The sequence below is a fragment of the Diadema setosum genome, chromosome 8, assembly GCF_964275005.1.
Source record: "Diadema setosum chromosome 8, eeDiaSeto1, whole genome shotgun sequence".
NCBI classification, from domain to species: Eukaryota; Metazoa; Echinodermata; class Echinoidea; order Diadematoida; family Diadematidae; genus Diadema; species Diadema setosum.
Window position 1 is genome coordinate 3,377,477 of NC_092692.1, and position 16,968 is coordinate 3,394,444.

General features: G+C 38.5%; 1 protein-coding gene across 2 annotated transcripts in view; it reads left to right on the top strand.

Annotated features, from left to right (window-relative positions):
* Positions 1 to 16,704, top strand: part of LOC140231769 (sorting nexin-8-like) — a 29,877-nt gene extending 13,173 nt beyond the window's left edge. For both annotated transcript variants that reach the window (XM_072311921.1, XM_072311922.1), the window contains 11 exons: positions 404 to 536; positions 938 to 1,131; positions 2,070 to 2,187; positions 3,641 to 3,762; positions 5,579 to 5,659; positions 7,331 to 7,451; positions 7,952 to 8,124; positions 8,861 to 8,929; positions 12,025 to 12,177; positions 13,801 to 13,950; positions 15,737 to 16,704. In XM_072311921.1, the coding sequence (XP_072168022.1) occupies positions 404 to 536; positions 938 to 1,131; positions 2,070 to 2,187; positions 3,641 to 3,762; positions 5,579 to 5,659; positions 7,331 to 7,451; positions 7,952 to 8,124; positions 8,861 to 8,929; positions 12,025 to 12,177; positions 13,801 to 13,950; positions 15,737 to 15,829 (1,407 nt within the window). In that variant the 3' untranslated portion in view covers positions 15,830 to 16,704. The remainder of the gene's footprint in view (positions 1 to 403; positions 537 to 937; positions 1,132 to 2,069; positions 2,188 to 3,640; positions 3,763 to 5,578; positions 5,660 to 7,330; positions 7,452 to 7,951; positions 8,125 to 8,860; positions 8,930 to 12,024; positions 12,178 to 13,800; positions 13,951 to 15,736) is intronic.
* Positions 16,705 to 16,968: the final 264 nt, after the last annotated feature.

Genomic DNA, 16,968 nt, shown 5'->3' on the forward strand with positions numbered 1-16,968 from the left:
ATTGACTCAATTTTAAGTTAAAGACTAATCTATGTGCAAATCTAATTTACTGTAAGAAATAAAGAGAATTACATTTTACAAGTAAACACAACATAAACAGGATTAAATAAGGTACATGATACAGTAAACAACTACAGCAATTAAGTTTCACATTCTTCCAATGAAATAGTGATGTCATGCTTACAATGAAACAGTGATGTGTGTCACAACTGCATGGAATACGTATTAGATGAGGCTGGGTTGTCAAAACCTTAAAACTTCCCGGTGGTTGTGCCAGAAAATCAGAAAAAAAAAAGTAATTTATTTGCCCAATGATTTGGCAGCTGCAATTCTTCCTGATTAAGAGCAATTTCCATCACCATGTTTTATGCCCTTGTTTGTTTCCTCTCGGTGCGTCTTGCAGATATGGGATGCCGTAGACAGCAAACAGGGTTACATCTCAAGAGGAGGCCTTTACAAAGCTCTTGCCCTCACAGCCTTGGCCCAGCAAGGGAAGACACCCAATGTCAAACTCTTGGAGAACTTCTCCGGTCAAGGTACTCTACCTTCCTCATCTCAATCCAATTGAGTCATTGCCTTAGTGTAAATTGTAGCCTAAAACATGATAAAGATGAATGTAATGATATTGATTATGATATCATGTAGTAATACATGTAATTTATTTCATTGCAATTAGGGAAATGTTTGTTATTGTATTTATCAGTACTATCCAAGTCATAAAGAAGGTAAACTTTTTAAAGAACTGAGTGTTGTTTGTGTGTGTTTGTTTTTGTGTGTGTTTGTTTCTTACAAATAAGCAAATGTGCATTTCATGAGCAGATCCAGAAAGCATTTTTTTCTTGTTTTTATTTTATTTTTGTTTTTGTTTTTATGATAAGCTCACACAATACTTGAGACAAAATTTGAATTTGTTGTTGGAAATGTGTGCTCAATCCAGAACTGCCCAAGCCGTCCCTTGGTGACCTCACCGATTTGAAGACCCTCAGTCAGCAATTTAGGAGAGAGCGGGCCCCCAACATCCTCAACTACAATTATGAAGAGCTGTGTGCCATGGATGAGGTCAAAGTGGAACTCATCCCAGAGAAGAAGGGTCTGCTCCTCAAACATGTGGAGTATGAGGTCACAAGTAGAGTAAGTGCTCCAATTTTTAACTTCTCAACTTCAAAAACTTTGCATTCCGTTCTTTCTTTGCTTTTGGGTGGAGGGAGGTGATTGTGGACTGCATTTATTCAATAGAAAATTAACAATTTGTGTTTTTTTTTCTTTACTCTCATCTTTCAAAGGATTAAAATTTCTGTTGAATTTTTAGCTAGAAAATGTCTGTGAAGGTAATATGTCATGTCCAGTAGCAACCAGGAAGCAAGGTTGTTAACAAGTCACTTGGTTGTCCATGAGCATTAAACTGTGCCTAATTTAAAGAAACAGAAACTGTGATGCTTACATAGTTTCCCATCCTTTACTACTCTCTTTGTGTGCTTTGTTTTTAGAACCCCAAGTAGCATGTTTTTGCTTCTGCTATAAATGTATTATATATGGATCATAAAATAACCGTTTACTTAATCTGCTAAATAGCAGGACATCAAAAACTTATAGTCAGGTTACCATAGAGCTATTAATAGAAATCTTATCACATTGAGTCTAGAAGGAGGAAACGAAAGACAGACCCTCCAAGTAGATATGTTGCTTGTATTAATGAATTGTGGAGAAACAGACATAAATCTGTGGACATCGTTATGTGGAATCATTTTAAATGTTTGCTCGATGTGCTAAATGTCATGGCATCAGAAAATTACGGTCAGGTTACCATTTGGTAAAAGATGAAATTGAAAACAAACCAGAGAGGTCACACTTAAGAATAAATGGTAGAGAAACAGACAGATGTACAACAATATAAATCGATGGACATCATGATGTGGGATAGCCCTTCTTCCTTTAGTAGTTTCAAATAGAATTTTGTCATCTTGAATTGTTTCCTGCAAATCTCCTTGTATCTGACTTTGGGTCCATGATGTACCAGAAGTGTAGATTCTAACCCTGACCGGCACATGTATCTTGTGTCAACTTTTCAGATGTACAAAACAACGGTATTCCGGCGGTACAGTGACTTCGCAGCAGTCAGCGAAATGTTAATCAACTGCTACCCGTACAGAATGGTGCCCCGTCTTCCTCCCAAAAAGATGATTGGAGGTTAGTAAATGATTTATTTCAAGCAAATGCCACTGGGAATAATTTCCCTGGCATCGCAAAGCAGTTTCCTATGCATTCTTAAATGACAGCCATACAAAATGTCATTTGTGTAGCAGTTCATTACATAGAGTGGTATACCATAATGTTCAAAATTTGTCCATCAGCTAAAATTGCTATTCCATTTGGAGAAGGGAAATTTATCCCATGTCTTGCTATGAGTGTATGATAAAGAATATTACTTGATTTGACATATATACCATCGGGAGAGTTATGAGTTGATGACTCTAGTACCTCATCTACTTTCATAATTGATTGTGATCCACATCAGTCCTTAATGGCATTGTTTGTTATTCTGAGAGAGGTGGTGTTCGTATTTCTGAACAGATTATGATGAACGCTTTCAATATTCCTTTTTTTCTGAACAGGGAGTAGAGTTAAAAAGTTTACACTTGTAGATTGTAGATGATAGAGTCGGAGGGCCTCCCAGGCCCCCCCCCCCCTCAAGATCTCAGCCATCGACCGCGACAAAAACTGGCACATACATTGCCTGTGACATAATCTAAAATACTCTGATGTTGATTTTTCGTAAAATTATTATTTATGCTAAATTATGCTAATTTATGCATAAAGATGCATGAAATCAGACTATTTGGTATAATCACTAAATAAAGTTCAAAACAGGCACATTTTCTGTGTGAATATTCTTTTTAGTGTCCTTAGCAAATGTAAGAGAAAAAAATGTGCCATCAGAAAAATTTCTTGAGTATTTTATTATTTTTTGAATTCTTATGTGTTTCCGTGTTTTTTCGACTTCATGTTTTCCATTGTTTTTTTCGATGACATTTTTCCGCAACATTGTTCCGAGCATGAAAATATGTTATTAATTGATTTTAATCAGTGAAACCCCAAAATAATCATGCTTTTATGAAATTTGCCTGTAAGCACAGTTTGCATTGAAATTGTATATGAATTCATGTTTTTGAGCAATTTTTAGTCTGACACGCATGTACATATCTATGCATAACTTCGGAACCATGCACCCAGGCATTGCAAATTTGGTGTCAAAAAATGCGGGAGACTTGAAAGAAAAAAGTCTTGAAATATCGCGGCGATAGCTTTTTGCGTTGGCAATATCCCCCGCGAAACGTCGAAGGGGGGGCCTCTGACCCCCCGGCTTAGTTAGGGTTAATACCCAATTTAGCTTTTGTTCCTTTAACTTGCTCATACACCTTTTGATTTCAGAGCTAGTTCCCACGTACTGTAAAACGAGTGTTCGCGTGCATTTTAATTTTGTGAATTTTGCAAGAGCCAAAATTCGCGATATTAAAATACATGTGAAAGTTCTTGTCTACACTATATGCATTGAATGTTAGAAGCAACTAGCCAAAATTTCATACCGCAAAAATATTGTGTTTTACAGTAAGTTATTATGAATATTTTCTTGTTCGCACAGCAAATCGCGAGTTCATCGAACAGCGGAGAAGAGCTCTGGTGCGATTCCTGACCCTGGTAGTGAGACACCCCACATTCCACCGCAGCGAGATTGTTCGCTACTTCCTGACCTTCACAGGATCAGTAAGTGATTCACATGAGAAGATAACATAGACAGACATAAAGAAAATTAGCTGACTTTAATGTATCTCAATACATAACCCATTGTTTTTATTCTTGATGAAATTTTGCAACTGATTGACAAATTGCCCTTCATTGATGTAAATAGGCACCAATTATTCAATATTTCTAGTAGCCGTGATAAAAGAAGAATCATGGAGATACATAATCAAGTTGGACTAAAACCCATGAGTATGTATGCCCAGGATTTATTTATTTTTTTTAATCGTGGCCATTACCAGTACTAAAACACTGAGTAATTGGTGTTTATTTATGTAGATGAACGACAATTTTGTCTAACTGTGGCAATTTAAACACAACTCAGTGCAACAGTTCATTAGTATAAAGTTTGTGGAGTTTGATTTATTACTCTGTGAATGTACATGGCTATAAATGATTTGCGATCGCTCTTCGTCCGGCGTCCGTTGTGCGTCGTGCGTCGTCCGTCGTGCGTAAACTTTTTACATTTTCATCTTCTTCTTGAGAACCCCATGACCGATTTTCACCAAACTTGGCAGGTAGCATCCCTAGGGGGATAGGATCTCAATTTGTTCAAATGGGCACCATGGCCCACCTGGGGGGGCCCCAGGGGGGCCCAAACGCCCTAAAATTAAGGAATCTTTAAAAATCTTCTTCTCTAGAACCAGAAGTGATAGGGCTTAGTTAATACTATGAGTTAGTACATTGATGACTGTAGTTTCAAGTTTGTTCATGGGGGAATCAGGGGTGCCCCCCTTGGGACCCAGGGGAGAGGGGTGGGGAGGTGTCCTAATGGGGCCTAAATTGTACATTTTCATCTTCACTTTGAGATCCCCATGTCTGATTTTCACCAAACTTGATAGGTAGCATCCCTAGGGGGATAGGATCTCAATTTGTTCAAATGGGCACCATGGCCCACCTAGGGGGCCCCCAGGGGGGCCCAAACCTCCTTAGATTAAGGAATTTTTAAAAATCCTCTCTAGAACCAGAAGTGATAGGGCTTATAATGCTATGAGTTAGTACATTGATGACTGTAGTTTCAAGTTTGTTCATGGGATTGGCAGAATCAGGGTTGCCCCTCCCCCCCCCCCCCCCCCCCCCTTGGGACCCAGGAGAAGGGATGGGGAGAAGTCCTACAGTTGTAATGGGGCCTGAATAGTACATGTTCATCTTCTTGAAAACCTCATGATGAATTTTGACCAAACTTAGCAGGTAGCATCCCTAGGGGGATAGAATCTCAATTCCTTCAAATGGGCACCATGTCCCTCTTGGTGGCCCCTAGGGCCCCCCCCCCCCCCACATTAAGAAATATTAAAATCTTCTACTCTAGAACCAGAAATGATAAAGCAAAGTTAATACCATAAGTTTACAAGTACATTGATGACTTTACCAGGGCTGCCTGCCCCCCCCCCCACCCTGGAGTTGGGGGGGGGGGGGAGATCCATATATTATGATTATGCAGACCTAAGTTTCCAATGTTCTCAGGTAAGAGTGTGCAAGAATGCATGAGAGGTAAAATTGCGATACTCAGGTGAGCGCGTGACCCCCGGATCTCTTGTTACATTTATGTTCACTTCTCAATGACAGGTAGTGTGCATTGATGATTTATGTGTAGTTTTGAGGATACAGTTTAATATGCTTTGCTCAAGCCCTTTTCAAAACCAGTGCACCAGTGAATGTAATGGGCTATTGTGATCAGACGTCTGAAACCATGACGTAATTGTTCGCAGGGTATCATCTGACATCATCTTTTTTTGATCTGAGTAATTCTATCTAACAATGCTGCTGATTATTTTTGCAGGACATGCAGCACAGAATAAAGGAACAATTCAGAGGTATACCGGATGAGTTTGTCACAAGTAAATTAGCAGCCCAAGCAAAGGTACGTCATCTTCAGTTTGAACACCAGGCTTGATGTTAGAAAATTACTTTGATATTACACAGTTGTGTGTTATTGCAGAATAGTAACAAGCTCAAATACTCGTATGTTGTGCTATGGTTGATTTTTTTTTTCTTCTTTTTTTTTTCTGTCAATTGTTACCCGCTGTACAAATGTATTTGCAAGATTGCAACTGCTGATCTACATTTTAACAAACATGTTAAGAATCAGCCACACCACACCTTCACCCCTCTGCATTGATACAGTGCACTCTCATTATAACAAACACGGTTACAACGAAATTCCCGTTACAACGAAGTAAAAATTCAGGCAGCAACATTATCTACTCTGTGTATTTTTATTGTTTATTTGTTCATTTATAATGAAATTTCGATATAACAAAAGAAAACTGCCGGTCCCGAGGACTTCGTCATAATGGGAGTCCACTGTAATCTCTTTCTTTCATTCAGCAAGCCTTGCCCACCTTGGACTACTTAACATAACAACATAACATTTGATGTATCCAAATGAAATTTGGCATAAACTGTATGAGTGGGCAGAGCTGTGCCAATCTACTTGGGAGCACACATGCTTAAGGTCAAAGGTCACAGGTCCAGGGCAAATTCTAAAATTTTACTTATTTCCCCTATATCTCTGTAATGTCTGGAGGTATTTTCATGAAACTTAGTTTATGAATGTATTACCAGGTAAGGATTCGACAGGGAAAAATTGTGGTCCATAGAGTCAAAGGTCAAGTGAAGATGCTAAAATTTCACATTTCCTTCATATCTCGGAAATGGTTAAAACCGTATCTTCATGAAACTTTATATGTATGTATTGCCTGACAATGATATATCTTGGGAAGTTTTGGTTCATGAAGTCAAAATTCAAGCTAGAATGCTAAAATTACACGACTTATTGGGGAAATTACACTATTTCTTTCAAACATTGGAAGTGATTCTATGTATGAATTCAATCAAGAATGGATTGTGCAAACATGCATTACCACACAATGATTCTGTTGGGGAAAGCATTGGGTCATGGAGTCAAATGTGTAGTGAAAATGCTAAAATTTCACTATCCGTTTTCTCCATACGTTGAAAATGGTTCAATGTATTATCAGGAATTGGTGTGTATTATTACCCAATAGTGATTATTTGCCAATCATGTGAAACATATTTCATATTAGAAAGATGTACTGTAAACCTATTTGGAGAATGATGTGATGTAGTGGAGGCATTCCAGTCACCATAGAAACATTTCTTGTTTCTTTCTTTATGTGTTGGTAAGACTTCAGTGTACTGTAAAACGAGGAATGTTCGCGTGCATTTTAATTTCGCGAATTTCGCGAGCACAAAGATTTGCGAAATTAAAATTCACGCGAAAGTTCTTGCCTACACTATATGCATTGAATGCCAGTGGCAGTTCGCGAAAATGTCATGCCGCAAAAAAGGCCGTCGGCTCCAATTCGCGAGAATTCATGCCGCGAATATATCATGTTTTACAGTATTTCACGTAATGAATGATGGGAAAACAAGTTTAGCACCTTACCTAAAACATGAGAATGCCAGAATGAGGCTAGAAAAAAAAAAAAGTGAAATAGTAGGAAGCATTTGATGTGAGGATGTTCCCAATGGATGTGTTAGATGTGCCTGCTTTCGTTTCACACCATAGGATCTGGTCCCCATGGACACTCAAATTCAATTTGGGAATAGCAAAGAGCAGATCAAGAACCTCTTCTACAGCATGAGTCTTGTCAAGGGCTATGTGGACCAAATGTCGCTAAGAGCAGCAGGTAAGCATACACCATGAAGTCTGAGTTTTGATCTGTTAATGTAGCAAGTCATGGGGGTGGGAATCTGCTCCAGAAATTAGTATTTTGTCATCACGTCATGTTCACCTGTGTATTTAATGCATATTATATATAGGAAAAAGATAAGATACAAGTGGATAAATTCATGAGATTTTTGCAAAATCAGAAGTTAGCATTTTGTTATCACATTTTCACCTCTGCATTTACTGTATATCTTATATAGGAGGAGGATAATATAGAACTGGGTAAATTCATGAAATCCTAAATTTGCAAAATCACATAGAATTTTTCAAAACATACTATTTTGGAGAGAAATGCAAACTTCAATCTTCTTAAATGTGTTGTCAATTTAAGAATAAGCCAGCAGCATGTTTGTAGTAATAATAATATTGACGATGATAACAGCACAAAAGCAGCCAATGTAGAGCTGTTGTGATTTTCAATATTATCACTGCTAAAAATCTTCTTAAACTTCCTACAAGGGAATGCAAGTGATATGCTGGCTTTCGCCAAGGAGCTGAGTAGCCTTGGAGGGGAATCCCAGCCAGCTTCGGCCTGGGCCATGGGCCACAACGACTCCTGGCCCAACATCAAGACGGGGCTCAAATCGGTGGCTGTGGAGTTTGCTGCCCTCTCAGAGAAGTGCATGACTCAGGTTTGTAAGGCTCTTGTTTTCTCTGCCAGCGTTTTCTTATTTCCAGTGCATGTTTCCGCATCATATATTTCACTGTAATTACTAGTGGACCAAGATGGTCAGCCTGAAAGAGTAACAGTCTAAATAAACTTTACAATAGTAGTAGCTTGCTGTAGATAACCATGCCAACATAATGAATGCACACTTACTGATAAACTTGGCCTACACCTATAATTGTACCTAAAAATCGTAGCATTTCATTGTACTTGTATGTAGATGTGTTCTGAAACGGAGAGAGAAGAGAGATAGAGAGAGGGGGAGAAAAATTGCGCTAGGGATAATGCACTATACATATGAATTAATTTAGCATTTGAGAATTGCTTGGTGCTTGTTTTCACAATCACACTAGTAATGTGTGGTCAATTCATTGGATCAAAGTACATTGCAACACAATCTAGAGTTGAAACACTCAAAACAGGTCCTGTCAATAGTATGTATTCAGTATATTGTCCCCATGAAAATTCCCTTTCTACATACATGCCTGTTAGTGTTCAGATTCATTAGTGGGAGGCGATCTGTTTCAAGCTGGCTTATTGAGAAGAGTTGTGTCAAGCAAACTGTAAATGAAGTCAGACATGAAATAGGGATGTTGTGGAATGTCGAAATATCCCTCGATATCAGTTTCTATTTCTTATAGCATATTGCACCGTTTTGATGAAGTTTCGTTTTTGTTGCTGCTTTTCTTTAACTATATTAGGGAAGGAGATTAGCTGATGATGTGTCTGAGAAATTCTGGCTATTCTTGGATCTTCTTCAAGCATACAAGGTACTTTGGATTATGTTACACCTTTTTATAGAACAGGTCGAGAAAATCATGCAATCTCATTGGTCGACAGCCATGCATCAGTTTTACTGGCAGCTTGTTTGATGTCAAATAAACATTGTAATCACTGGCAATAGACACTGTAAACATGCTGTCTTGCACTTATAGCAAAAATGTTCACCCACTAAGCAAGGTTTGGCTAGCCAGCATCCGGTATGTGTTTCATGCATCTAGTAATTACTGTTACATGGTTTGCATCTATTGCAAACCAAAAGAATATGCATCCAGTAAGTTTGCCGAGTGTGGGTAATTGCTGAAAGAATTATTAAAAGAATGGATTTCTGGCAGGAATTTGTCCATGGTTCGTAAAACAAATGATGCACAACTTTTTTGTGCATCAGAAGGAACAATGTGCTTGCAATAACTGTTGAATCTAGTCTAAAACCTACTCAACTTGGCTGCACTTCCATGGGGTTAAGTGATTCCATTGTTACCTTGTGCACACAATTCCTACTGACGTACTCAGACCCATGCATCATTTGTGCACTGTGCTGGGGCTATGGACAGTGTGTATAGGTGTATGGCATTTTATAAAGCACAGAAAAGTTTAAATGCTCCTCGGGTGTTGTGTGCACCAGTAAATGCATTGCTAGTTTTGATGTGGTATTTAAAAACATATCATTCATCATGATGCTTCCCCCGTTTTGTTCCAGTGCAGTTGATTGTTACTCGCAAAATTATTTCACATTTATTGTCCCCGCCGAACGAGTTCGAGCAGGGGACTATGAAACGGGCTCCGTACGTGTGTGTGTCTGTGCGTCCGTCCGTCCGTCCGTCCGTCCGTCCGTCCGTGCATCCGTGCGTCTGTCCGTGCTAACGAGAGTATGTTTGTGTGGCTAGGAGAACAATAGTGCACAATAGATGGCCTTTATTCCGTCAGGCTTGTGTGGCTAAAATTTTTGCTTGTGTGTCTATTTTAACAAAAGGGAGAACAAAGGGGTAGACGCACAAGTATATCACCGTAAGGTCGTCCGTGTGTGCGTCCGTGTGTGATCAAAATGTTCAATTTGCTACTTCTCTGTCATTTATGAGCCAATTTTGATTCTGTTTGCTTTATATGATAGCACTACATGAGAGCTTTAAAACTTCTACACAGAATTTCAGTTGTGACCTTTGACCTTGACCTTTGACCTATATTGTACATTTTGCTACAAAATGCTACTCCTTCGCCATTTCTAACCCGATTTCGATTCCGTTTGCTTTATGTGATGGCACTAGGTGAGGGCTTCAAAACTTCTACACAGAATTTTGACCTTTGACTTCTTTGACCTTTGACCTTGATTTTTGACCTATATTGTACATTTTGCTACAAAATGCTACTCCTTCGCCATTTCAAACCCGATTTCGATTCCGTTTGCTTTATATGATGGCACTAGTTGAGGGCTTCAAAACTTCTACACAGAATTTTGACCTTTGACTTCTTTGACCTTTGACCTTGATTTTTGACCTATATTGTGCATTTTGCTACAAAATGCTACTCCTTCGCCATTTCTAACCCGATTTCGATTCCGTTTGCTTTATGTGATAGCACTAGGTGAGGGCTTCAAAACTACTACACAGAACTTTGACCTTTGACCTTGATTTTTTACCTATATTGCACATTTTGTTACAAAATGCTACTTCCGGCGGGGACATATATTACGCACCGCGTAATTTCTACTTTTCCTTGTTCAATTTTGCCTGTAATCTTCCTGGGGGTATGGACTCATTGTGATCATAACTTCACCAAATACTGTTTACCCCAAATATTTCGCATGGTGTTTATTTTCGTGAATTTCGCGAGTCAGGTGCTATTCGCGAAATTGAAGACACGCGAAAATATTGACTTTGATCCCAATATGAATGTGACGTACACATGTGACCCGCTACAACAAAAGGATCCTAAAGTCGCTGACGGGCGAGCCAAGCATGGCCCAGAAAAATGCTATTTTCTAGCCTTTCCTTTGATCATTTAGCTTCGAAATTTCGGCAGATGATAGAAGATACATTAGACTACAAAATTATGTAAAAACAGAAATCTGAACATTTTGACAGATTTTGGTGATCTGACTTCAAACTCGATTTTCTCGGCTCACCCGTCCACGACTTTAGGATCCTTTTGTTGTAGCGGGTCACATATACATTTGATGACATAAATGGTATCCCTGGGTACCAAATAAAAATCAGCCATTTTGTTGAATTATTTATTTTTTTTAAAAGGTTGTACCCTGGGTGCCAAAAAGAGGAAATTATTTTGGTGCTGGAGCTAGCGCGCGCTAGCCACTGCACTGCACTGCACTAAAGCACAGTCACGCTATTGGTATCGCAGCTTCCATGCCCGCATAGTATAACATGCAGTGGCATGGGAATGCCTATGTACACGCACACACAGTGCATGCATTTCTCTGAGGCTGTCCTCAAGTTGACGTGAGGTGGCGCTACACAACGTGGTACCCCGGGATACAACGGTACCTCGGGGTAACGTGTGATGCATCATTTCTCCATTTAGTACACGACTCCACGATTGCGAATTTAACCACTCGCGAAAATTGCTGGGAAGTCCAGATTTGCAAAAAATTTAGACTCGCTAAATAATATATGGTATATTCAGTAGATGTTCCCAGTATGAATAAATATGACCAATGTTTTAATCTTTATTGTTCACCATGACAAATAATTTGGTTGCTAGTCATTCATGTGATGAGAATTTGACAGATAATGACAAAGCTAAACTAGCTAAACTAGCATGTTTTACCATATTTACTATGCTTCAGTATGTTTCACCATATTTACTATACTTCATGTTCATTGAAACAAGGAAAGTGAGCTTTTGAAATTAAAGATCCATGATTTTCAGAAATTTTATGAAGCAGGCTTTGCACATACCGTTTCTCCAATTCTAAACCAAGATATGTTTATTGTATTCTGAATGTTTGTGTGTGTGTGTGTGTGTGTGTGTGTGTGTTTGAGTGTATAAGAATGTATTTGGTCTGCAGAAGTTGACTACCCTGAGATATTGGTTCGAATGTCGACTTGTCCCATTTTCCCCTCATCCCCAGGATCTGTGTGAGAGGCATGAGAAAGGAGTCCTACGAGACCACCAGAATGCTCTCCAGAAGATGGCTGCCATCAAGAAGAAGAAGATGTCTGCTACGATCAGGGGCGGAGAGTACGTCAGCGAGGTGGAGCAGCTGGAGTCTAGGATCATTGAGGTATGCAGGAGATTATCTCTTTCATGTCAAGCAATCCCCATTTCCTGGCATTTGATGTTGTTGAAATCACAGTTTTAAAGTCCTAAAATGTCACACATAATCATATCATTAATCATCAACCTTGCATATGCTCAGCAATTCTGCCTTACTTTGATGAATGACAGATGAGCTTTTATTATGTAAAAGAACAAATGTATCAGTCACTTACACTGTGCTAGTGTATTGTCATGTCTGGACTTACTGTAAAACATGATATCGTCTGTTGAGAATGAGAAGGGCGTTAAGTGGTCTTGAACACTATGGGTTTAGTGGCAACTTAACGCCCTTATCATTCTCAACAGACGATATATTCGCAGCATGAAATTTTCGCAAATTGGAGCAGATGACAGTTTTTCACGGCATGAAATTTTCGCAAATTGCCACTGGCATTCAATGCATGTAGTGTAGACAAGAACTTTTGTGTGCATTTTAATTTTGCGAATCTTGGCTCTCACGAAATTTGCGAAATTAAAATGCATGCGAACAATCCTCGTTTTACAGTAGATCTCTCAGTAGAATGAATGTTGCATACAAGCAGAAAATGCTAAATCCAATCTAAAAACCTGAATTAGATTTGGATTTCAGTATCTATTTTGCATTATGAACTGTAAAATGCAGATGTGATTATGTAAGTGCCATTTTAATATCTTTGGAAGTGAGGATAATCCACCATCTAGCATGCCAGATTCATAGTCTAGTATCAATGACTTTCAGACTTCTGGATAGCGATACCACTTCAGTTTCTAGAAATATGTGTCAATCACTTGGCATACTGTAAAAGTGGTTTCTTTTGCGGTGGTTTTATTTTAGCGCTTTTCGGGCTTTGAGGTTGAACCGTGAATTTAATATCACACGAAAATATTTTGAACTCGCCACTTGTTACAATGCCATTAGGCACATGCACACATGAAGTTTCCGCGCATTGAGTGTATTGATGGTCAACACACACACAGCGATACCGTGCAATGTAGGTACAAGCATGTTATAAAGTACTCGAGTTCAGGTAAGCCTGCATTTAATTTTAATTTCTATTTAATAAATCAAAGAATAATTGGATTATTGTTTGGGTTTTCATGTGCAAAATAAAACAGTTTTTGCCGACTGTGAAGTCACAGATTTTGCCAACCGCGAATTCAAACACACGCGAAAAAGTCGGCTCCGATGAAAACCACGAAAGTATCTGTATGCGAAAGAAACCACTTTTACAGTACCTACTTTTTGAGAGTCATGCTCAGTCTCTCTCCTTACAGAGTATCCTAAGTTGGTTTAGATTTCTTTGAAAATGCCCATAGTACCCAAATCACATAAGTCTGATCAATGCAGCCTGCATATTATACTGAATAAAGATGATGGATAATATTTTTTTTAGGACGGTTGATGGGGTAGAAAAGGAAATTTGCTAGTCTACTTGATAATTGTGAGTGTGCCCCAGCTTGATCGTCTCACCAGTATTTTTATTCATTCTTGGTCTTCTCAATGGAGATTGGGACATTTCTTAGTTTGATTCCAAACTGTGGTCCGTTGACAATCTGTAATTAAACAGAGGGCATAAAAACACTGTTTTCCCTCATTTGTCTCTGGCAGCAAGAGAGTCAGATCATGACGATGGAGAACAGGAACTTCTTCTCGCTACACTGCCTTCAGATGGAGACCCAGCTCATCCACGCCAACATCCCCCTCATCGCCAACGTCATGCAGACCTTTGCCGAGGCCGAGGTCAACAGCCACAAAGAGGTGAGTTCAACAAAGTTTGAACTCGGAGGTTGCTCTCTTTTCATCCGTTCATCCCATGATTTGTCCACCCACACTGGAGGCTTTGCCCTCATGCAAAGTTCAGCTCAATATATCAAAATCAAAATCCATTTGACATTGATATCTTGCAATCTTGTGTGTGTGTGTGTGTGTGTGTGTGTGTGTGTCTGTGTGTGTGTTCTTCATCCATGCTTGCTCTTCAGTTTCTGATGTAATAACATGGACTTAGTACATCTAAATCTAGATAAATGAAAAACAAGCAGGGATGCCAGCAGCACTGGAGTAATTTGAAGAGATTTGATTATGATTTGTGCCATTTTGCTGCCTCTCTTTCTAATTTTGCTGCTAAGAATCACTTTGTCACTTCGAACAGACCATTCTGTGTCATTGCGGCATTATTACATATCTGCTCAGACCATGCATCTCACAGATGAGTTTGACAATATTTCAAGGTATCATCACACATGATTTTATTATTTTTTTTTGATATACACCATTTCTTAAAGGACAAGTCCACTTTCGTATACATGTGTGGATTGAGTCAATGCAGCAATATTAGTAGAACACATCAGTGAAAGTTTGGGAAAAATCAGACCATCCGGTCAAAAGTTATGAATTTTTAAAGTATCTGTGCAGTCACTGCTGGATGAAAAGACTACTACAGTGTATGATGTCACATGCATAGAACGATGTAAGGAAAATATAAAGAGAATTTCACAAAATTTCACTTTTTGAAAAAAGGTGCACATTTCCTTGACATGTCACTGACATTATGTTAAGGTTAATATTATTGCCCCTGCCTTCTGAAAGAGGGACGTCAAGTGCTCCATATTATTACAGGAGAAAACTGAAAATGTGTTGAATTTTCTTTATAGTTTCTTTATATCGTTGTACACATGTGACATCACTAGCTGTAGTAGTCTTCTCATCCAGCCGTGACTGAGCAGAAATTTCAAAAATTCATAACTTTTGAACAGATGGTCCAATTTTCCCCAAACTTTCACTGATGTATTCTACTAATATTGCTGCATTCACTCAATCCACATGCCTATGAAGGTGGACTTGTCCTTTAAAGAATCAGATGAAAAAGTAGAGTTTGTGTGAACCCATTTTGTTGTTGTTGAAAGGGTGCACTGTCTAGGATCATTGATCTGCATAATATTTGATTAAATTGCTTGTTGCCTAGACATTCTGCTCATGCCACTTCACTCTTGTGTGATCTTTATATTTTTGTTAGCTTACACGCAACATCAGATATTAGTGGTCTGTGAAACTTCACAAATCGTCTGAATGCTTAAGACACGTATTTGATCTTAATGACCTACTCTAAAGTACTTATACTCTAGAACTAAGGCGACTTAAAATGATTTCAAACATAACCAAGGAAAAAGAAGAAAACATTTTCTCTGTTGCTGATCAATTGATAGAAGTCTTGAAATTAGAAGACTTCTATCTTTATTGAAGTCTTTTTTAATCAATTTAGAGTGCCATGAATTTGTATGGGCTCTTGAGTTATCATTCTGTTCAGCATTATTTCTTTCTGTTTTCTTTACAAATTTTGAGCAAGAAAGCACCGTATATCTACATAAAATTGAAAGCTTAAACAATTATTATTCATTCTAGCTTCTACAAGCATTTTCCACAATTGTGCCAAATTACCATTGCCGTGCAGCCGCAGACCCACCATCTATATCACCTGTATCTGATCAATGCCATTGATGCCGATCATTGTGTCGTGTCCATCATCTCTGTTCTATCACGTTCACAGCTACATCAGGTTTGGCAGGACAATCTAGAAAAGGTCTTGAAGCACATGTCGCCATCATCGTCCAACTCATCCTCGACCGCCGCAACGTTATGATAATTCACCCCACCACCGCATCTCTCTCTCTCCCTGTGAAAAAAAAAAGAAAAAAAAATCCAGGCAAAAGCAAGAAGAGAAAAAGATGAATGAAGAGAGATTGAAGAATGAATGAAAGAAATGGAAAATGAAATGGATGAGCCATGCATGAAGCAAACTGGAGTAGCAGTGATGAGATGGGATGCAAGGTTGATGGCTTGGTGCCACCAGGTGTTGATAATGATGTTCTTGTATCGCTCGGTGTGTGAATTAAAGAAAGGAGTCATTTTCAGTCACCTATTTTTTTTTTTTTTTTTTTAACTAATATTTGTTCTCAATTTTCTGAGAGGCACACTGCATGCATAGAATGATCCAGTATGATTTGACGTGATCGTAAATCCACAAATCATTGTTGTATCCATCCCTTACGTGGGAGTGAAAAGGTGAGTGCCCCTCCAACAGGGGAATTTTTTCGTGATGCCATCGTCGCGAGGGTGATCGTAAACATAAATGAAATAATTTCGTAGGACATTCTGAAAATGCTGGATTAGGTTTCAGGATTTTAAATAGCAAAGGTTATGTTGCTGTTGATAATACCATTGTTGCTTCTCAACCCTCCTGACATCATTAATCAAGGTATACATCTTGTGACATTTCTACAGCACATTTGGACTTTACATGATTCTGAAACAGTCATTTCGATCAGAACACAGATTTAATCAACAAGATACGGAGACGTACTGAGTGCTTGCCACCACTGTGTTTCAATGTGGACTAGTACAGTGGAAGTTGCCAAATGAGTAACATTACTTGCCCTTTTAGTACTCCACCATCTGATACAATCCAGATTCTCTTTTTGTTTTTTTGTTTTTTCCAGATTATATTACCTTCCAGTCTGAACCCCAAACAGAGAGTCTACCTACCACAAGTAGAATTATGTCTTTCATGGAAGAGTATTAGTAAATATTCAACATTTTTTTATTTTGTTTTTTGGTGTGTTTTTTTTTTTTCCATTTTCATACTTAAATTAGAAATATTGCTTTTAACCCAAATTTGAAGTCTCCAATATTTGACAGGTTACTTTCATTAGAGAGTAAACACTTGTATTGGTCCGTACTTATTCTTTCTTTCTTTCTTTATTTATTTATTTTTATTTTATT